The sequence below is a fragment of the Octodon degus genome, unplaced genomic scaffold (genome assembly GCF_000260255.1).
Source record: "Octodon degus isolate 3935 unplaced genomic scaffold, OctDeg1.0 scaffold00056, whole genome shotgun sequence".
NCBI classification, from domain to species: domain Eukaryota; kingdom Metazoa; phylum Chordata; class Mammalia; order Rodentia; family Octodontidae; genus Octodon; species Octodon degus.
In genome coordinates, this window is record NW_004524632.1 from 5,609,751 (window position 1) to 5,630,913 (window position 21,163).

General features: G+C 57.4%; 2 protein-coding genes across 2 annotated transcripts in view; one reads left to right on the top strand and one right to left on the bottom strand.

The window, feature by feature from the left end:
• Positions 1-4,076, top strand: part of Mrpl27 (mitochondrial ribosomal protein L27) — a 6,786-nt gene extending 2,710 nt beyond the window's left edge. The window contains exons 2-4 of the mRNA XM_004633632.2: positions 767-898; positions 1,187-1,254; positions 3,718-4,076. Coding sequence (XP_004633689.1) covers positions 767-898; positions 1,187-1,254; positions 3,718-3,924 — 407 coding nt within the window. The 3' untranslated portion in view covers positions 3,925-4,076. The remainder of the gene's footprint in view (positions 1-766; positions 899-1,186; positions 1,255-3,717) is intronic.
• Positions 4,077-8,204: 4,128 nt separating this feature from the next.
• The window catches only part of Xylt2 (xylosyltransferase 2), a 13,278-nt gene continuing 319 nt past the window's right edge, over positions 8,205-21,163 (bottom strand). The window contains exons 2-12 of the mRNA XM_004633847.2: positions 16,955-16,962; positions 14,495-14,987; positions 14,083-14,258; positions 13,494-13,696; positions 13,087-13,167; positions 12,489-12,705; positions 12,235-12,411; positions 11,836-12,098; positions 11,366-11,561; positions 10,469-10,802; positions 8,205-9,264 (exon numbers count right to left, since the gene is read on the bottom strand). Coding sequence (XP_004633904.1) covers positions 8,942-9,264; positions 10,469-10,802; positions 11,366-11,561; positions 11,836-12,098; positions 12,235-12,411; positions 12,489-12,705; positions 13,087-13,167; positions 13,494-13,696; positions 14,083-14,258; positions 14,495-14,987; positions 16,955-16,962 — 2,471 coding nt within the window. The 3' untranslated portion in view covers positions 8,205-8,941. The remainder of the gene's footprint in view (positions 9,265-10,468; positions 10,803-11,365; positions 11,562-11,835; positions 12,099-12,234; positions 12,412-12,488; positions 12,706-13,086; positions 13,168-13,493; positions 13,697-14,082; positions 14,259-14,494; positions 14,988-16,954; positions 16,963-21,163) is intronic.

Genomic DNA, 21,163 nt, shown 5'->3' on the forward strand with positions numbered 1-21,163 from the left:
AAGGATTTTTTTTTTTTTTTTTTTTTAATGGTACCAGGGTTGAACTCAGGACCTTGGACATGCCAGGCAGGCACTTAATGCCACTGAGCTGTCTCCCTGGCCCAGTTGGTTTTTAATTTTAAGAGAAGGTCTTGCTAAGTGGCCCAGGCCAGCCAGGAACTTGCATTTCTCTTGCCTCAGCCTCCTAAGTAGCTGGAATTGCAATCATACACAACACTGAGCTCATTTTCTTTCTGCAAGTAAATGCAGTTGAGCGCTTTAGGATTGACAAGGAAAGGTCTGATGGGCATTGGGAAGAAAGCCTAGCCTGAAATGACCAGAAGGCTTTTTGTGTCCCAGGGTCTGGTGTTTCCTGTGTCAGTCTCTGGTGTCCTGTGGTGGGCTCCCTGGGTCTGGCTGGGCCCTTCCACAGGCCCGAGGGGGAGTGCAGCTGTGCAGCAGCTCTGGCGAGCTCCCTCTGCTTCTAACGTTGGCGTGCTGTTGTTTCTCCTTGGGAGGACCAAATGTGTCAGATCCAGAACGCGATTTTTATTCCCACTTCACTGCCGTCCCCTCAGTCACACAAGCATACCCTTGTACCCTCAGGCAGTGCTTCCACCCCATAAGGCCAGGGTCTGGCAGCACTTCCTCAGGAGCAGCACACTTAGTGTCTCTGCCCCTCTGGCATCTTCCTCACCTCCCCTGCTGGCTCTGCTGAGCACAGGGTCTGTGGGGGCAGGGCAGGAGTCCGGCTGGGAAGCCCTGAGTAGTTTTTTTTTCTCTGCAGTCTCAGCCTTGTTGAGCCCTCCTCCAGCTGCAGCTCTTGCTGTCAGATACGCGTCCAAGAAAACGGGTGGCAGCTCTAAAAACCTGGGTGGAAAGTCGCCAGGCAAACGTTTCGGCATGAAGAAGATGGAAGGTGAGGGTGTGCCTGGCTTTGCTTAGAAGAGCAGGAGACCGCGCAGGCATCTGGCCCGTGCTCTGCTTGTCCTGCCCTGGCATTTAGCTGTAGAGCAAAGGGCAGATGGAACCCAGTAGGGGCTGGGGGCTGGGGGGCACTGGGAGGAGGTGGGAGCATTAGCCTGTAGCTCAGAGATGAGGCCCTGTGGCTGCCGTGCTGCACTTGGACAGTCAGATTTTGTGGCACTTTGAGGGCTGCCGTGTTCCCTGGGGCTCCGAATCAGCACGCTGTGGACTTCTCTTCTAGGTCACTATGTTCATGCCGGCAACATCCTTGGGACGCAGCGCCAGTTCCGCTGGCACCCAGGTGCCCACGTGAGTTGCTCTGTGGCCCCTTTTTTCTGCAGTGACCCTTTCATGTTCAAGCACGGCAGTAATGGTTGCATTTACTGCGTGCTTACCATATGCCAAGCATGCCCATTCCTGTGCCTGTGTTGCCATTTCTCCTGATCTGTCCCTGTGAGGTGGGAGTCATCACTTCTTACAGGCGAGGTGTCAGACGCCTTGTGTGGGAGATCTCCAGCGATTGCTGGGACTTTCTTCACAGTAGGTCATTGTATCTCCTGGGCATCATTACGTCTTCATTCAGAAATGGCAGTGAGGGGCCGGGGAGATAGCTCAGTGGAATAAGCACTTGCTTGGCAAGCTAAAGGACCTGAGTTCAATCCCTGGTTCCACACAAAAAAAAGAAATGGCAGTGAGTTATAGGGAATAGATGGAGCAGCTGCAGCTGTCTGAGGACTGAGAAGCAGATTGCTTGAGGCATAGCAATCCAGGGGTGGTGGAGTTCTTACTGAGGACCATACATTTTTTTTTTTTTTTAATTTTATTTATTTGTGTATGTGTGCATGTAGTGTGTGTGTGTGGCCAGCTCAGCCCATCAGGGGGCGGGGCTGGCTGGCATGTGGTGCTGGGGGATTGAACCGCGGTCCCTGTGCTTTGCTAAGCTTGTTCCAAGTAGGTGCTTTAGACCACTGAGCCATCTCACCAGCCCCTCTACCTGGGTTTTTGAGACAAGTTCTCACTAAGTCACCTAGGCTGACTTTGAACTTGCAGACCTCCTGCCTCATCCTCCTGAGTAGCTGGGCTTACAGGTATGCACCATCTTGCCCAGCTTTGAATGTTTTTATTTTATATTTATTTAGTTATTTAGAGACAGGCTCGCACCATGTAGCTGTTTGGCCTTGAACTCACTATGTAGCCCAGGCTGGCCTCAAACTTACGGAGATCCTTATGCCTCAGCCTCTGGAATGCTGGGGTTACAGATGTATGCCACCATCACTGGCTTAAATGTGGTAGCAAACTATCAGTAGAATCGTATAAACATTTTTACTTTTATGCTCCAAGGATATGAATATTTTTATTCTAGTAGAATCAAATGCAGTACTTTTTTCTTCCACTAAGCAGAGTGACTTGGGAAGCAGTCAGATGGGGTTGTCTTGTCTTGCTTCACTATGGTGTTAGTCTGGGCTTTTGATTTTCCTTTCTAACCCTCAGTTCTTGAAGGATGAGATACTTTGTGATTTCAGGTATTTTTTGAACCTTAGGAAACTAATTTCAATTTATTTCTAAGAATTTTTCCTTTGCACAAACTTTTTATGTTTGAAAGACAGCTTCAGTTTAATAAAATAGAATTCAGTAATGTGTACCAAAAATTAGATCCCCAGCAGCGGAAATGTCAATTTTAACAAGTTGGGATTACTTCACAAGGTGGGAAAGTTCTTTGTTAAGAAAACTATCCTGTATGTGTCATGTTATTTTTAAATATATGATTAGTTTTCTCTGTGTGCGCGTGTGCGCGCTGCTGCTGCTATTTCTGTGTGAGCCCAGCTCCAAGCCTTGGCCCCGTATGTACCAAGCAAGCTCACTCCTACTGAACCACACCACCAGCCTAGCTATTGGCAATTTTAATAAATATTAAAAGGTTAACACTAAACTGTCATTACTTAAGTAATGCTAACTTGGATGTGAAGTGACTATGCTTGTAACCCAGGGCGGCGGAAGGGCGAGTGCTGGGACTGGACTCAGCACCCTGGCGCAGCGCCGGTGCTCGGCTTCCTGGGCAGAGCTTGCCACAGAGCTAATCTCAATTCCTAGAAGAAGAAAGCTAGTGTGTGCAGTTTATTTTGTTATTTTTTGCAATACAGGGGATGGACCTCAGGACCTTGTACTTGCCAGGCAGGCACTTATGCCACTGAGCTACCGCTCTGGTCCTAGTGTGTGCAGTTTAAAATCAGAATGTACAACATAGCGTATCCAGCCATTTCATGCTTCATACTCAGCTTCTACAACACAGGGTTGGATATGGTACCTACTTCGCAAGGTGAGGGTTAAAGGAGCTGAGAGACATGGGTTGGGAGCCAGGCGTCCATGTAGGCAGCGCGGTGTGTGTATTAGCTGTGTCACTGTTATTGTCCTCTTGGCACATGCGTTACCCATACGAGCATTCATCTATATTTTCTAAAGAGCCTAAGCTTTGTACAGTACATCAAGCTAGCATTAATTGTGACAACTTGAGTGCTTTTTAAATCTAAAGCGTGTTCCCAGAGACACCAATGGGGGCACATGCCTGGGCCAGGCTTGGAGGCCTGTCCAGTGTGGCCACTGACCCGCTCCCTCAGCCTGGTGGCAGGTGTTGGCCCTCCTGGTGTAATCAGGATAGGTATTGGAGTTTTCCCTCTTCGGTTGTGGAGTCAGCAAGAAAGTGCCATGCAGTGGGCAAGGGAGCCAGGGACAAGCCACTGAGCACGCTGGCCAGCTGACCAGATCTTGTTGCAGGTGGGCCTGGGGAAGAGGAAGTGCCTGTACGCCCTGGAGGAGGGGACAATCCACTACACTAAAGAGGCCTATGTGCCCAAGCCCAGCGACCTGGAGGCTGTGGACCTGGTCACCAGGCTGCCGAAGGGAGCTGTGCTCTACAAGACTTTCGTCCATGTGGTTCCTGCCAAGCCTGAGGGCACCTTCAAACTAGTGGCTATGCTTTGAAGTCTTGGTTGAGGCCACTGGACAGACTTGGTGCCCAGGTGACAGTAGAGGAGGAAGAGGTCTGCTGGATGGCGGCTGCAGGAGACTGAAGTGACGCCGGGAAACTGGGAGAGCCGGCCGGGGCCTGAATAAAGCCAGCTATGAGGACAGCACAGCGTGCAGCTGCCTGCTGCCTTGTTGGGCCCATCTACATCCTTCCATATGTACTGAGGGTGGAGGCAGGGACGGGCGCACAAGGCTGAGGGAGCAGGCAGTCCTTCCTTTGAGGAGTGGGCTGGTTTGGTTCTACACCAGAGAGGACAGAGAGCTTGGGCTACTCAGCAGTGCTGCTGTTTCCTCACTGGGTCCCCTAGGAGTCCTGGGCAGGGCTGGGAGGAAGAGGGGGAACTAAAGCACCAGCAGGCTGTGTTCACATGTAGAGGGAGTAGGCCACAGCCATTGGCAGCTGCACAGTGGCCCCTGCCTCGGGGTCTGGGCAGGAGCTTGTGGGGTTATTAGGAGACCATCAGACTCATCTGCTTGGGACAGCAGGGTCCTTCCCAATGGTGAGGCAGAGTGGGTGACAAATGATTTCTTCCTGCGCAAAGCCAGACACATGCATTTCTCTTGTTCTTGATTTATTTCCAGTTGAAAACAGCCAGGGAGGCTTGGCCTTGGGACTGCTCAGGTCTTCAGCCAGGAGGGAGTTGGAGGTCATAGTGTTGTCTGTAGCCAAACGGCCTTGAGGGTCTCTTTTTGAAACCAAGCCCCCTTAACTTGCAGGCTGGGGCTCTGGCAGAGGGTGGAAGAAGGGACCCCTCTTCTGGAGCTTTAGGGTCCTGCCTCATCTCAGGGCCTGCCCCCAGGTTCTCCACCTACAGATCCTTCCACAGGTGGCCCGGGTTTATAAGATTCACTTTGGCGTCCTGTATGTGGGGCCTCAGTACCAAAGCCCTGAAGGGAAGTGCTCATGCCTTGGTGGGGAGGTCTCCACACTCAGTGCTGTTCCAGTCCCTTAAGGCAGTGGAAGGGTCAGGCCAGGCGGGTACACCCTCCTGCACATGGTGTTGCCTTGAGCAAGGTAGGAGGCTGCTTCCTGGGATGGATAAGTAATGTCACAGCTGGGTGGTGGTGGTTGTGACCTTAGAGCCTCTTCATGTCTTGGTGGCAGCTGCAGGGACGGGAGCACAAAAGTATTTGCCATTCCCTTTTCTCCCCATGTACATACAAGCCAGTGAGATTGCTGCTGTTGTCGCATCTGTCCCAGGGACAAACTTGTCCCAGAAATCCCTTCAGAGGAGCCCAATAGCACAGCCCCCCCCCCCCGGTGTGTGTGTGGGGGAGTCCCTCTATACAAATAGATGTGATGGGGCCACCATCCTTGTCCTGGGGTTTTCCTCTGGTGGCCCTATCCTGATCTGTGGGGCTTTTAAGTGGACATTGCTTGGTGCTCCAGGGTCCCCATGGCCACAAGGGTTGAAGGGTCCCTAAGCCCGGAGCACTGTGTGATCAGCTGGTGTGTCAGCTGTGCCACCGGTCCATACACCTGCAGCCGGGCAGCTGTGCTGGCTACCACAGGGGTGGCTGGTGGCTTCTAGGCAGCCTCAACCTTTGACCCACCTGGGGGCAGCCCTGTGACCTAGAAAAGTCCAGAATCCTGAACAGTGCACCCAGGACCGTCTCCCACTCCATTGCGTCTGGCTTCTCCCTTGCATTCCCCAGTCCTAAACAGCCCAGGGCTGGCTTGGGTCCAAGCACATGTCTGTCACCCCTAGGGGGCAGCCGAGGGTCTTCTCTTCCTGTCCCAGTGCCCTGGGCTCCTGTATGCTGTCTGTATCTTGTGGCTTAGCCAGTGCTGCGGTGCAGAGAGGATAGGTCCAGGAATTGTGAAGATGGTTCAGGGCAACTTGTAGGAGAGCAGAGCCTAGGCACCTGCTCGTCCCTAGTTCCCGCTCCTGTCACTATGACCCTCTGCACCAGCCCCCTGCATTTCTCCTGGTCCTGTGGCAGCAGCTCTGGGGACCTTTGCATTTATTTGGTTTGGTGCTGAGTTGTCAGAACCAGGGAGACTGCAGCTAAGGTTTGCTTCCCATGCAGCTGGCACCTGATGCCCCATCCCTGGGGAAGGCACTAATGCTGGAGACCAGGCTGGGCTTTCCCCTGAGCTGGGGACAGACCACTACGGAGTAGGGCCTTGTTAACCTGGTCTGTCCTGCTGCCCCAGTTCCCAGTAGGTGCAGGCTACTGAACATGTGCTCCTGGAGCACCTTTCCTTAGAAGCTGGAGTTGGGGCTGGGGCTGCCTGTGTTACAGGCTCTGGAAGTGGCAGGGCAGAGGACTTGGCAGAGGGAATGGTACTGGTGCAGCAGCAGTGGCACGGGGTGCCAGGAAGGACACTGGCCTTGAAGGTGCAGCCTGTCAGGGCTCCCCAGGTTTGCACACACCTGCCTTGCCAACCCTGGTTAGTGCCAAGCTGAGTCCTAGTGCCCTGTATCAGCCACACTCCCCTCTGCACGTCCAGAAGCCACCTTGGGAAGAGGGTGGTGGGGACAGCCACTGCCCCTGCTGGACCTGCCAGTCAGCCAGGGGTGCCCTTGTTCCCCCAGAGCTGTGCCCTTTCCCAGCCCAGTGTTGCCCACCTGCTCTGCCTTTTGGTGTCAGTTGGCTGTCCTCCTGGCTACTTCTGATGGAACCATGATGTCTGAGCCTACCCTGGGAACCAGGCATGAGGGCCACAAAACAAAAGCCTCTCTGCCTGGGCATCTCCTCACCAAGTAATCGTGCAGCTCCAGGCCCACCTGCTGGAACCTGCTCTCTACTCCCCTCACCCTGTCCCCAGGTCTCATCTTGGCCCCAGAGCCCCCAACTACCATAAAGACTTCAGAGGCCTCAAAGTGGGGGCCTCACCTCTGCCTGCCCTTGGAGCCAGTCAGGACGCCTGAGTCTGGGGCTGCAGAGCTCCTAACTTCTGCCTTCCTCCACTGAGACCTGGATCTCTGCCACCACTTAAAGCAGAGCCCTCAGTAAGGATCATCACTTGCTGAGCTAAATGAGGATGTCAGCCCCAGCCCGGCACGATGGTGCACACCTGTAATCCCAGAGCCCTGGGAGCCCAAAGCAGAACTGCATTTATGCTCAACCTAGGCAATTTGGAGATTTAGTGAGACCCTGTCTCAAAAAATAAAGATCTGGGAATGTAGTTCAGTGCAAAGCACCTAAGGTCAATCCTGGGGGCTGGGGCGATGGCTCAGTGGAATAAGCGCTTCCCTGGCAAGCGCAAGGGCCTGAGTTCAATCCCCCCCCCCCCAAAAAAAAAGTCAATCCTTGGTACACTGAAAACAAAACCCAGCTAGCTCGTCATGGTGACACATGCCTATAATCCCAACACTCAGTGGGACCCCAGCACTCGGGGCAGAGAGTAGCTGAGACTCTGGACTACACAGAATTCAAGCTCAGCCTGGATCTTGGGCCGGGACTGGTACAAAAAGATACTGTGCCTGCCAGAAAGGCTCTGGAGATTGACAGCAGCCAGCAAGATCAGCATGGCTACACCACCAGCCCAAAGGGTGGTCAGGGGCGCCCTCTCCTGGCAGCCAGGAGAACTGGACATGACAGCCAAAAATAGAGCGCTTATTCCCAAGCTGAGCAAGCAGTATGGGTGGCTGATGAACGACTAGCAGCGTCCTCTTGCTTCCACATTATATAAGGTGTGAAAGCTGAAGTTGAGCCCTTGCCGACACCAGGACGGTCAGGTGGGGAGGGGACTCCTAGAAGGGAAGGCAGGTAGACAAGGAGTGGCCAGGGATCCAACCTCTGCTCCTGGCCAAAAGGGACAAGCTTTACTCAGCATAATCAGCAGGCTGTGGCTGGGATCCACTTTGTTCTTTGTGCCTTCAAAGGCAGGCTTTGGCAGGAAGCAGGAACAATGAGGGCTCCGGGAGGGGCCAGTGAATGCTGAAGGCAAGGAAGCGGCATCTGCCACAGCCTGGCCCACTGGTGGGAGGATGCTGAGTCAGGGCGCTCGAGGGCCACACTCCAGCCCAGCGCAGCAGTGCACACCTGCATTCCAGCACTTGGAGGCTGGGACTGGGGGATTACCTCAAATTTGAGGCCAGCCTGAAGTACACAGTGACACCCTGCCTCAGAAGAAAGGGTTGCGCTGGATGCTCCTCCAGCCCTCTGGCTTTGGATGGACTCCTGCTACAGAATAAGGCCGTGGTCCTCAGAGCTACTGCAGCAGCAGCTGAGACTTGCAGAAGGCCAGGGAACGTGTGAGAGGAGGGGAAAGACACAGGCGGGCGCAGAGCGATAGAGATATATTTCTTCTGTTGCATATTTCAGACTTCTGAGCTTCAGGCACAACGCAGCTCTGGGTTCTTCTGAGCACCCTACTGCTGGTTCTCACCCAGGCCGCTACTGAGGTTGCCCCTCCCACACGCACTCGGAGCACCTGGGACCCTGCGCTGGATGCAGCCAGTCCCAATGCGGGGCAGGATGTGCTGGGATGCCCCAGAGCCAGCCCCTCCCCTGCTCTAGGCTCCCCTGGCTATCAGATGAGAGGCTGTCCCGGGGGCCCCAGCTCCACAGCAGCCCCATGTCTCCTGATCTGCTGGCCTCAGAGCCTCAGCTGTGAGGATCAAGGCCCAGGCTAGAGACTAGGCCTGAGAGAGCAAGGCATCCCCAGTGTCCCAGGGCAGTGGCAGAAGGGCTCCACACATGGCCAACTTCCTGGGGCTGTTCCCAGCCCTATTGCACATCTCTCGTTTCTAGTTCCTCCCCCACCACCCACCCTTTTTATATTTAAAAAAATACGAACTAGAGATGGGGGAGGCAGCCCTGGGAAGGGATTCCAGAGCCCTGTTCCGAACCTGCCCCTCTGAGGGTTCTCTAGCAGAGCCACTTGCTGTGTCTCCAGGCTCTTGATGGCTGGAATGGGTGAGCGCCTGGGCCACCCGCCTCACCTGTGGGCAGGGCACACTTTACCGAATGTCCATAAGGTGCGATGCCCGGTCCCCCGGGCGTGCTGGCTGGGGCCCTGCTACCTGAGTCGCCCGTCCACTTTGATGGGCCCCAGCTCTGACTTGGGGTCTGGTGACAGAGAGCTCCAGCTTGTCAGTCTGCAGGGCTCCAGGGAAGGGCAGGCAGAGGGGCCCGTAGCACACAGTCCTGCCACAGACCAGAAGCTGCTCAGTTCCTTGTCTGTCCAGGCCTCAAGTGCAGGCCCTGTGAGTTCTGCGTGCCGCCGGGCAGCCTCCTCTGCGGGCTCGGGCTGGGGCAGGTTCAGGATGCCACTTAGGCCCTGGAAGCTCTGCTCTGTGTACTCATTGTGGGGTGGGCCCGCGTGCAGCCAGCCAGCATCGTCTGGGGGTACAGAGCAGGCAGTGAGCGCAGCCCTCAGAACCCACCCCAGGTCCCATTCCATCCTGTCCCTCTCCTCCATTGTGCAGGGTGGCCTTGGGTTTGTCCACGAGCAACTGTATGAAACCAAGGCAGAGACCCTGATTTCCCAGGCCTAGGACTAAGCCAAACAGCACACTCAAGAGATTACTTCAGAAAGAAACAACCACGCTTGTGTCACCACACCTCTGCTCATCCCGTCAGTGGCTCCCAGAAGCTCAGCAGCCTCCCTTCCTGTCATCCCTGTATCTTCTGCTCCACCCTATCTCTCTCACACACCAGACACCTGCCAACCTTGTTTGGCTATGTAGTCCAGGCTGGCCTGGACCTTGCAACGATCTTCCTGCCTCAGCCTCCTGAGTTCAGGGATCACAGGCATGCGCAGCCATGCCCACTGATGCCTCCTGACTTTGTTCCCTCAGCTTGGAACATACTCTGCCTCCATCCTTCAGGCCTCAATCTCAGCTCCTGCCTCGGAGGTCTCCTCTACCGGACTGAATACCATGCAAGCTGGGGACATGGCTTACTTGCGCTGAGTCTGCCAGCCTCTGCAGCCTGCTCTTTGCTACCCCTGCTCCTACCCACCTCTTGTGAGATGTGGCAAGGAGGAAACACCCACTGTAGACCCCCCACTCTTAAGCCAGTACCCCTTGGGGCGCCCCTGGCAGGAACACATGCAGCCCCTGCCTGGCCAGGCCACTTGTGTCTGCCGTCCCAGGAACTTGGGGTCCCCCTCTGAGGCACAGTCAGGCTCTGCTTTGGCAAGGCCATGTGCAGAGAGGCAGGCAGAACCAAGTCTGACGATGGTGTACAGACTGGACAGGATGCGGGACAAGGGGGGTGGAGAAAGTTCCCAGGGAGTCCTGGGTGGGGTGCATTCGCTCACATTTGCTTTCACTCAGGCTGCTGGGGTGGTGTGTGCCATGCGCCCTAAGTTTCCACTCACCACCCCTCCTTTGTAAGGGAGAAGGCACAACTCAGGAAGGCTGCAGCACTGCCGCACCCCAGGGCCCAGGCTGCCTGACCTGCAGGAACCCCTCCCACGCATCCACTGTGGCAAGCACACCCAGGCACACGCCAGCTCTGGGGGACAGCTTCCCGGGGGCATCTCCCTGGCGGATCCTATTCTGCCCAACTCCTGGGCATCTTTTGCCCACGAGATCCTTACCTTTCCTGAGAGGTAGTTTGCGGTTGAAGGTCAAGGGCAGCACGAGGAAGCGGGTCTCACCCAGGGGCTCCCAGAACTGCAGCAGCCGTACGGTCCAGGTTCCTGGCCGCAGGGGCCGGCTCATCGGGGGCTTATACTGGGTAACTTCAGTCTCTGCATCTACTGTGATGTCATACGACGTGGCCACCACATAGGTCGGGTCAATCCAGACCACAGTAACTGTGAGGTTGGGACCCCGGGCCCAGCGCTGCATAGCTACAGGCTCGTCCAGTGGTCCCAGCAGCCCCCCGAAGTTCCGGAAGAGACGTTCTTTGGGGTCCCACTCAGTGCCAACCTGCAGGGAGGCAGGCAGCTGGGCAGGTGCCTGGAAAAACTGTCCTCTCTACTCTGATGCTGCCTCTCACTGCCACGTCAGGCCAATCACTGCCTCTCTGGGCCTCAGTTTCCCCATCTGCAAGATGAAGAGGTCAGACGAGGACTCTGATCTCTTGACTTAGACCTTCACTCCAGGCTTCTACCCTGACTTGCTGTACTGCTGGGGCTAGCAGAGAACTCATCCCAGGGAGAAGCCACATCTTCTAGGAGGACCCTGGGGGACCCCCAAATGTGCAACCTGAGGGCCTCTGGAGCACCCCAGTCCCTGTGGAAGACTTCCTGTGGCGTGGAAGGCTGGGCTTGTGTTGCAGTGGAGCCGATTCCTCCTTCCTACGTGCTGCATGTTCTGTGTCCCCATAGGGAGGGCTCCTCAGAGTAAACAAGTGGGGTGATACTGGTGTGCTACAGAGAAGGGGGCTGAGAGGACTCTCACTCCTCCCTTGGTGTCTGTCCCTCATCCCTCTTCCCGCTCCCTGGGTCTTGCTGGAGGTCAGGAGAAAGCAAGGGGAGGACCCATCCCACCTGCACACTCTGGAGCCGGCTGGCCTGGTCACTGCGCCCCAACAGCTTCAGCGACCCCTGGGGCATCAGCCACATCTCAAGCATCTCTGCTGGCCCTTGGGCTGAGGGCTGCACTTCCTGTGTCACCAGGTAGCCCTGGAAATGGTCGTCATAGAAATACAGGTGCACGCTGGACGGCAAACCCCTGGGCTCAAACCTAAGAAGGTTCCAGCAGGGAGAAAGGGAGAAGCCATGAGCAACCTGGCTTGGCTTGGAGTCCAGGCATGTGGGCACTGGGGAGTCCCATCCCCAAGCACTTTCTTGGTTCACAGCTCACAGCCACACCCCCAGCCCCTATGGTCCTGGTTCTTGCCATTCCTTCCTTTATTCCTGCGTTCTTCCCCGCCTTGGGCTGGGAGCCTCACTGTGGCCAGCTGCTGTCTTTCTGATCACTCTTACTATGGTGCCACAACCCAAAGAGGGCATCTCACCTGCAGAGCGGGGTGCCCGGTGGGGACGCGGCAGTGGTGGCGTGGCGCAGGCCGAGGCGGGTAAAGGCGGTGTAGGCAGTGAGCAGGACGTCGCTGAGCCCACCGGGGCCATCGGCCACATCGTAGGTGTTCTCCCAGTAGGCCTTAAGCGCTGGCGTTCCCGGGGGGTAGCTGCCATACAGGTGGAAGTCCAAGATCTCCAGGACCTCCTGGTTCACAGTGGACTCGAACTTCCGGGCGAAAAAGGTAGGCCTGGAGACTTGCTGCAGGGGAAAAATGGGGCTGCTGTTGCTGTAGCTGCTGCGCTGCGGGCCCTGACCCAAGGGGGCTCCAGGTAGAGGCCCCTCCTGCCTCTCTGACCCTGAAAGCTCGGGGAAGAGCAGAGGCTTTGGAAAGCACCTGCAGCCGCAGGAAGTCCTGGGGCTTGAAGTCGTTGGGGGAACAGCCACACCAGTCCACGATGTGCTTGTACTGGCACTTGCAGCCCAGCTTGCGGTTCCAGTTGGTGACCCGCAGATTGTTGTCCACAAGGCTCTCACAGGCTGGGCTGTTCTCCAGCACCGTGTGAAAGAACGACTGGGGCGACAGCGGTGGATGGGATAAGCCTCTGGCCAGCCCAGCCCACACACCCCCATCCCTACCCATTTGCCTACCTCAGCTGGCAGCAGTGTGTACGTGTAGAACTGGCGGAGCTGGGCCACCAGCGGGTCATCTGTGTATACCACATACTCCACAAAGCTGCGCGTCAGCACAAACCAGTCAGAGCCGCCATCCACCACGATGCCCATCGGGATCTGCCGCTCACCCAGACGCCACATGTGTGAGTCACACTCGTGGAAGAGACGGTCCAGGCCCTGCTTCTTGATGAACCTGGGGGTGGCAGAGGGAATGGCTGAGGGTCCTGCAGCCTGGCGTCCCGGTGCTGGCATCCACCAGGCAAGCAGTACTCCTCCACCTGTGAGTGCCTAGGAGGCTTCTGTTTGCGGGGGAAGGTGGGCAGGAATCAAACCCAGGACCTCGCGTACATCCCAGACAAGCGCTCAGCCATGGAGCTATGCTCGCAGGCCTCTACTGTGTTTTCAGACAGGCTCTCACTAAACTGCCCAGATGGCCTTAACTTCAGATCTTCCTGCCTGAGCTGATGGGCTCACAGATGGTGCCACCATGCCTGGTCTGAGGGCTGGGGCCACTGAATCCCCCTCTGTGGAAAGGACTGACAAGATAGTGAGGCACCTTGCTTACTTCCCTCACCTGGAGTTGTCCCGGCCGTGGGACTTCAGGAAGTTCTTGTCCCGGTTCTTGGATAGGAATGCTACTAGCTCATCGTTGGTCCTGGTGAGGGACGCAGGTGTGAGGGGTGTGTGCTGCTTCCCTCTAGCACGCACTACCTGCATCCCGTGGGCCCTCCGTTCTCACCAAGAGCTCGCTGGCCAGGCACCGTGTCCCGGCTGGTGCTGAGTGGGGGGCCCTTAGGGAGGACCCCACCCTTCCCCCACTCCTCGTCCCAGCATCTAAGGGCAGAGGCCTCTGGCTGGTCTTCATTCCCATGTCTACAGGGCTGGAGCAGGGACTGTGTCTAGGCTGCGGGGACTCAGAGTAAGGCTTGAAGAGGAGGCGCCCCCCACCCCGACTCTGCAGTTCAGAGCACCCTTCCCCACCTGGTTGGGTAGTCAGTGGCACTGAGGTTGATGAAGAAGTCCCAGGCCCAGCCAGGGACCTCCAGCAGGTCCCGCATGCTGCGCAGGTACATCCTCAGGAGGCTGGCACCGCCCCAGATGGTGACCATGCGCCAGGGCGTCACCCGAATATTATCAAACCTCTGGGCCAGCGCCACCACTTCACGGTGCAGGTAGTTGGAGCGCTGGAGGGAAGGGAATACTCAGTGGGTACAGCCAGGCCTGGGTTACAAGCCCCTACCTCCACCCAGGGACAGATGACAAGTGACATGGAGTGGGGCAAGCAAAGGGCAGTGCTCCAGCTCCCACAAGGCTGTGCTACCTTGTTTATTCTTCTGGTGTTTTGAGACTGGGTGTCATTATGCAGCCCTGCCTGGCCTCCAACATACAGCAATCCTCCTGCCTCAGCTTCCCAAATACTGGGATTATAGGTGCATGCCACCATGCCTGACTTGGCTACGCTACCCTGTGCGAGAGCCCTCGGTTTCCCCTCTCTCTAAACTGCCTGAGCCAGGTTAGAGGTCTATCAGTGGCCTCTGGAGTCTCTGCTTACACCCCCACACACACACACCTGGTCCACATGGATGTAGAAGAAGTGCCGCTCGTGGTACACGGCCTTGAGGAGGCGCTTCAGCTGGCGGACAGCGCGGCCGTGCACCACCAGCATGTAGGCGATGCGTACCAGGGGACCATCTGCAGGTGGCGGGGCCCGGATCTCATCCCACTGGATGCCTGGACTCATCTTGCCTGAGTGCACAGAAGGAGCAGGGCTGAGGCCCAGCCCAGGTCACGGGGGGGGGGGGGGGGTGATGGGAAGAGGGGCTGCCTGGCTGCAGAGGAAGAAGCCAGACCTGGAGCCCAGGGTCCAAGTCCCCCGGCCCCTTACACACCTGGTGCAAATGGACATGGAAATGATGAGGAGGACTCAGGTCCCAGGACCGCCCCACCCCAGCCTGGGGAGGATCCGTGTGCCCAGTCCCTACCTGCCAGCTGGCAGTGCCGGGGCACAGTCTTGGGCATGAGGCTCCCCGCTTGGTGCAAGCACACCACATTGGCAATCTCCTGCTGGCATTGCTTAGTGCTGGCCCGGGCTAGTGCGGACAGTGCGTCCTTGCCCACGATCTCACACTTTGGGGTGAAGCCGTTGTCCGTGGGCTGAGGAGCGCCCTCCACACTCCCGGTATCCCCATGTGGTGGGAAGCCGGCAGCCCCCACCAGCGCCTCCCCAGCTGCTGCCCCACTCAGGTTCTGGCGGCCTGGGGGTTCTGGGGGTGGGGCAGGCGGGACCCGCCGACTGGCTCTGTGCCGGCTGGTGACTGCCCGCACTACCTTGGCCACAGGCACACCCGGGCTCTCGGCACGGCCCCGCCAGCGCCCATGCCTTCTGCCTGCACTGCCCCGCCGCCCCGCTGAGCTGTCTGTGTCCTTGGAGCCTTCGCCTGGGTCAAGTGGCCGTGGCTTCCTCTGTCTTCCTTTCTGTAAGAGACACAGAGATCACTGGGCAGCTCCTGCCACCTTCACTTGTGAGCTGTGTGCAAACAGCATGGCCACCCGGACCAGCAGGTGGAGGCAGCCTCTCCCTCCCCGTGTCGCCCCATCACACGAGCCCCACTAGCTCCCGATCACAGGGCACTCTGCACTCCATGTCTCTATGCTCTGCACCAATACCTCTATCTCTCAGCAGATGTTAAAATCAGTGTGCAACTAAGTCCGAGGGACAGAGGACACAAAAGCCCACCTACCACCCACCACTTACACTGGGAAGTCCTTCAGAAGCCTCCAGTGTCCAGCTGCGCCCAAAACATTCTCTGGACTAGCGTTTTCCGTGGGGAGGGGCAAGGATGACCACCAGGAACAGGAAGGGCAGAGGAGAAGCCTGAGATCCTTGCTATGGTTTATATCTAGGTGTCCCCCAAGCCTCAGGTGCTCAGGGAAAGCAAAAGGATCCTGGGGGCTTAGAGCTGACTTGGGGATAGGAGGTTGGGCCCAGAGGGAAGAGGTGGCTGCTGGGGGCATGCCTGAAAGGGTTTCTCTCTATCCCTCTACCAGACTCTTCCCTTCCACCCTCTTCCCCGCCTGGGTCCTCTCTGCTTTCACCCGGCCTTGGGCAGCTTTTTCTCTGCCACACCTGTGCTCCACTGTCCTTGGTGGCTGGGTCCTCTGGGAAGCAGCCAGAGCACAGGTAGTACTGCTGGGGTGGGGTGGAGCGACAACGGTATCAGGGTTTCCAAGGGAGGCTCCAGACTGCTAAGCCATTGGGGGCATACAGCAAGAAGAGGGACAGGAGCCCATGGCTCCAGCCCAGAACCTAGGAAGGACACCATGCCAGGACCTGGCTGGGAGCTGAGGCCGAGGCTGTCAACCTAGGCACTTGCAGCAGGGTCTCTAGAAGCCTGTTCTGGCACTCTCCTACCAGGCACTTCCCTGGTGGCCTGGTGGGCATGACACACCTGCTCATACCCCCCATTTTACCTTCCCCTCCCCCTCTCCAGACCCAGCTCCAGGTGCCCTGGCAGTGGCCCTCCTGAGTACCCCAGTGCAGACGCTGCATGGGACACTGTATCCTTCCTCCATGCTCCTCTAGAAGTCAGCAGACTGCCTGAGGAGAGCCATGGAGCCCTCTTTTCTCAGGCCTGGGGAGTAGCTGGCAGGGGACAGAAGTATGGCTAGCCTCTAAGGAGCAAAGGGATGGGGAAAGGGAGGGTGTTACGGTTTGTGTCTAGTTGTCCCCCCAAAGCCTCATGCAGTCATGGGGTAGACTTCTAGAGTTTGTGATTAACTCATGCTCCACTGGGATTACGGGTGTGAGTGCTGCTACACCCAGCCCGGGGCGGGTAGCCCAAATTCAGCCTAAAGGAGACAGACTTGCTCTCTGTAGCCATCGTTGCTGTAGTCACTCTTGCCGTTCGTTCTTGCTCTTTGCTGCCACCACTCTATGCCATGCACCACCCTGCCTTGGAGCCAGCCAAGTATGGACTGAAACCTTCAGTAACTGTAAGCTCAGTAAACCTTTCCTTCCTTCATTTTGGGTGTAGGATATTTGTCCCAGCAACAAAAGAAGAGTATGTGAGTGCTCTAGTTACCAGTGTCAGGCCTGGCCCTGCAGCTTCACTGGTGGCAGTGGCAACACGGTCTCCCTCAGCTGTCCTACTCCTTGCTGTCCCCACCTGCTCATATTTGAGCCCCTTGCACTGAGTCTTCTCTAGAGCCTGCTGGCAGCGCACCCCATACAGCTTTCTGTCCTCCCGAGCACCCCAAGTTGCCCTCCAGGACACCTCGAGGGTTCTCACTACCCCCTCAATCGCAGCTCCCAAGAAAACCCTGGGATCCTGCATCACCTCGCCCCCAGGTGACCTCACTCAGTCGCCCACTTTCCAAGACCCATCCACATCCCAGCTTAAGCTCCAGCATCAGGCTCTTGGCTGGCAGTCTCCCCGCCCCACCTTGGGAGCTGAAAGGCCCATAAGATGCCTAAGTCCAGGGGGAACCCCCTTCCCAGCCTCCCCTTCCACAACTGGGTCAACACAGTCAGTGTGGGGCCTCCTTTCCACCCACCCAATATCCAGCCTAAAGGCAGAACCTGCCCTACCCTTTCCCTGTCTATCCCCAAATTTCTTTCTCATCAGATCTACCACCTTCCTGTTACTATTATTATTATAATAATATATTTTTTACATTTTTTTATTTGCTACAGGGTCTTGCTCTGTAGCTCAGACTCACTGATCCTCCTGTCTCAGCCTCCCCAGTGCTGGGATTACAGGGGTGCACTACCACAGCCAGTTTCAGTGGTCTGCACAGGATGCGGTACCCGGGGACTGAACTTGGGTCCTCGCACTTGCCAGTTAGGTGCTTAGACCACCAAGCTACCTCCTCAGCCCCCACCTTCCTGTTAGCACCCAGCCCCCCGGGACTGCCCAGCTGTGCCCATCCAGCGCAGCCTGGCCCCCACTGGCCCTCTCAGCCTGCCTGCCCTCACCCTCTGCCTTGTTCCCACCGCACTGAGCCCCTCCTGGCCCCGCTCTGCTGTGGGGTTGTTCTTGGGCATAGTTTTTTTTCTCCCCTAAATGAGGACTGACTTCATATTGCAGCCACCCCCCCCAGTCAGCCCTTTTCATTTTGAAACAGGGTCTTATTAAATTGTGAGGCTTCCAGGCTGGGCTCCAACCTGTGATCCTGGGGTGGGGCCTGGATGAAAGGCATGTGTCACTGCACCCAGCATTCCTCACACTTTTTGTTTTTTTAAAGACAAGGCCTCACTATGTAGTTCAGGCTGACCTTGAACTCCCGTAGCCTAGGCTGGCTTCAAACTCACTGTCTCAGCCTGCCAAGTGCTGGGGTTACAGGCATGTGCCATCACATCAGGTCCCCACACAACTGTTTTTGTTTGGTTTGTGTTGTTCTGGTTTTTTGTTACAGAGGCTGGCGTCTGTGATCCTCCTGTCTCAGCCTTCCAAGTGCTGGGATTCCAAGTGTAATCCCCACCGGGTTCCTTCCCTCAGTAAGCTCTATAGAGCAGCACTTTTGGCTGTTCAGTTCCCTGACAGATCTGAAGAGCCCAGAAGAGCATCTGGACAATTGTAGGAGTTTAATAAGGGATGAATGAAAGAAAGAAAAAGCTTTAATATAGGCTCAGCTGCAGTAAATGCTGCCGTCCTTTTTCATTACAATTACTGGGAGGGGAGGAGGAAATGGGAGCTGAGCCCCTCAGAGTCTTCGCCTGTGGTGGGCCGGGTCTGCCTGCTCCTCTCCTCCAGGTCCTGAACCTGGTATGAAGCTGACAGCCACCTGCAGGTGAGAGCCCCCAAGCTCCGGCAGCCGGGCCAAGGCTCATGACCAGCCAGCCCCTTGCAATCTTCAGGGTGCGTGATGCCAGCAGGAGTGTCCGTCTCTAGCTGCGAGGAGGCAGCAGGTCCTATTCTGTACCCACTCTGGGGAGGGTGCCTGGGCCAGGCAGTCCCATGGAGCTGGTAACATCTGACGGGTGGCTCAGCAAGGACAAAGAGACACCCTGAGAGTGGCTGAGAGAGAGGTGGGGGCTCTCAGGGTGGGGTGGCATCAGCGAGTCAGGAAGCTGGGCAGGAGGGCAGGCCCGGGGCCAGGCGGCTGTGGTAGGGCACAGGATGTGGGAGGAGATGGGCAAGGTGGTGGCCTGCACTGCAGCAGAAGCTGGCTGACCCTGAGAAGGACAATCCCAGAGGAAGCTGGGGGACCAAGTGGCAGCAGTGAGGAGCATCCCGAGGCCCTGAGGGTAGCCAGCCCCTGGTGTCCCTGCCTGGGCATGGTCCCAGGCTTCTGTCCCCAGAGGGGCTGGCCTGGTAGCCTCTAAGGTCAGCATCTGCTCTGATGACCAAACGTGAGGACCTGTCCATCCTTGGCCTGCATGCATTGTGGCCCCACTGCGTTCCTATCCCCCTTAGAGGCCTCTAAAGCCTTTGCCACCTCTGGGCTCCAAGCATCCCTGAATCCTGAGCCGCAGAGGGGGTGGGCAGAAACGCTCCACCCATGCCCACTCTGGGGCTAGCTGGGCTACATGAAAAACATGTGGTGAGGCCGCACCAGGAATGCGCCAAGAACTCTCAAGTGGCTCCTGGCAGCAGTGATCCTCCCAGGTACTCACTCTCACTCATGGGTACAAATGCACTTCTGCTTGGGCAGGCACTCCGGCTCCACTTAGGATAAACCCAGCCCCTCGGCCATCCCTCACCACTGGGGACAGAGCCACACCCACCTGCCCACTCAGCCCTCGCTGCCCAGGCCCTGTCCACACCTTCCTGCCCCCCTCTTCCTGCAAGAGCCCCTCTGCTTCACGCCCTGTTGACAGTCCGCCCATGTGGGTCTGTACCAAAGCTTCTAGTCTTTATTTTTAATTAATTTATAGTGGTACTGGGATTGAACCCAGGGTTGCCCCTCTGAGCTGCATCACAGCCTTTCTGCTGGGCTTACAGGCTTGCACCACCACGCCCAGCTTCTACATGTGTATGTCCAAAACTGTATGGGCACAGGGCCTAGTGTCCACAGGCCCAAGTTCATTGGCTGAATGACTGAATGGGGCCCACCCCAACATGCAGTGCTGAGCTGACAATGAGCAGGCACCAACAGCTTCATGCATGCTGGGGACTCCTGCAAGAGTTGCAGCTGTTCCTTCCAGCAGGGAAGCTGCTACCATGGAAGGCACCTGTCAAGGGTGGTACTGGAGCTGCAGCTCGCTGGCCTGGGGATGTGCTCAGGAGCAGAGCTGGGTCAGGGGGAAGAAGACTGGGGGCTGCTTCCATGCTCGCTGTCCCAGCCCAGCCTGCCAACCCCAGTCTAAGGAGGTGGCTGTGAGGGCCCCAAGGCACAGCTGGCAGCCTAAACCACACAACCTCCAGGTCCTGCTCCTGGCCTGGGATCCTCTGTGAGCTTCAGCCAGGAACCTGGAAGTCTCCAACCTGTCCATCCCTGGCTATGGGCAGGAGAGTGGAGACAGCAGCCCATGTGGAAGCTCCAAGATCCATCAGTCCCAGGGCCACCGTCCTGAGCAGGCTCAGGTGCTTTGCCATGGCCCTCCCAGAGTGGTCACACTGCCTGCTCACTGGCTCCTGGTGAGCACAAGTGGTCACAAGGCTCCCCAACACCAGCCTAGAACGTTAGTCTCCTCAAAGCGACTTCTTGCACGGGACCTGAAAATCCCTCTTCCTCTTCCTCCTACTTATTGGTCCCCAAAGAAAACAGAACACACTCACTGTCCCCAGCCCATATGTAGCTCTTTTTGGGGTTACCACCTCCCTCAAACCTTCCAGTCCTCCTCACTGATCTAGCCTCTCGGCTCCCCTCAAAAGACAAGAGTGCAGACTTCAGGGATGCAGGGAGAAGAAGGGACCTGAGCTCTCTGCCTTCACCTTGCCAGGGGGAGAAGCCCAAGAGGCCTTGGCCAGCAGACTGTCTGACCTGGAACTGGGGCACAGAACCAGGGTGTGAGAGGGGAAGGCCGGCCCTCTGGCCTGGGCTGTGGTGGTCCTTCCAGGGGCTGATGTTCTGGGCGAAGAACAGTGCATAAGATCCTTGGGCAGGGACCTAGGCTCTGCTGAACCAGCGGCTGTTGTCCCCTTTCCTTAGAGCCCGGGACTCCCTCTTTCATCCTGCCTGTCCCGAGGCCAACTCCTGCCCAAGCCCCCGGCCCAGAAAGCCACACCTTGGAGAAGCTCCAGGGTTCTCCCCGGGGTCAGCGCCGCTCCCTCACTCCTAAGTTCACACTTTGTCACAGGCCGATTCCACCGTCTAGTTCCACTGCCCACGGATCACCGCCGCCCCGCGCAGTAGGGCCTGGGGTCCCGGGGTCCCCCGGCCCTACTCCTCCGCCCCCTCCCAACTTCAGAAAGTTTGGCCCGGGGCGCCCACCTTGGCACAGGCTCAAGCCCAAGCCCGCACCCCGCCTGCGCCCCGCCCGCACCCCGCGACTGACCTTCAGCGCCCCCGGCCGGCGACCACCCCGCCGCCTCGGCTCCTCGCGCCCGGCCCCCAGCGCGCCCGCACCGGGCCTAAGGGTCACGCGCCACCCCTGCGCAGCCCAGTCCCGCCCAGGGCAGGACGCACGGCCTCGAACCCCACTCTGGGCCGCCCACGCCCGACGCGCTTGGCCGGAGCCCCCAGCCCGGCCCGGCTCCGCAGCCGCG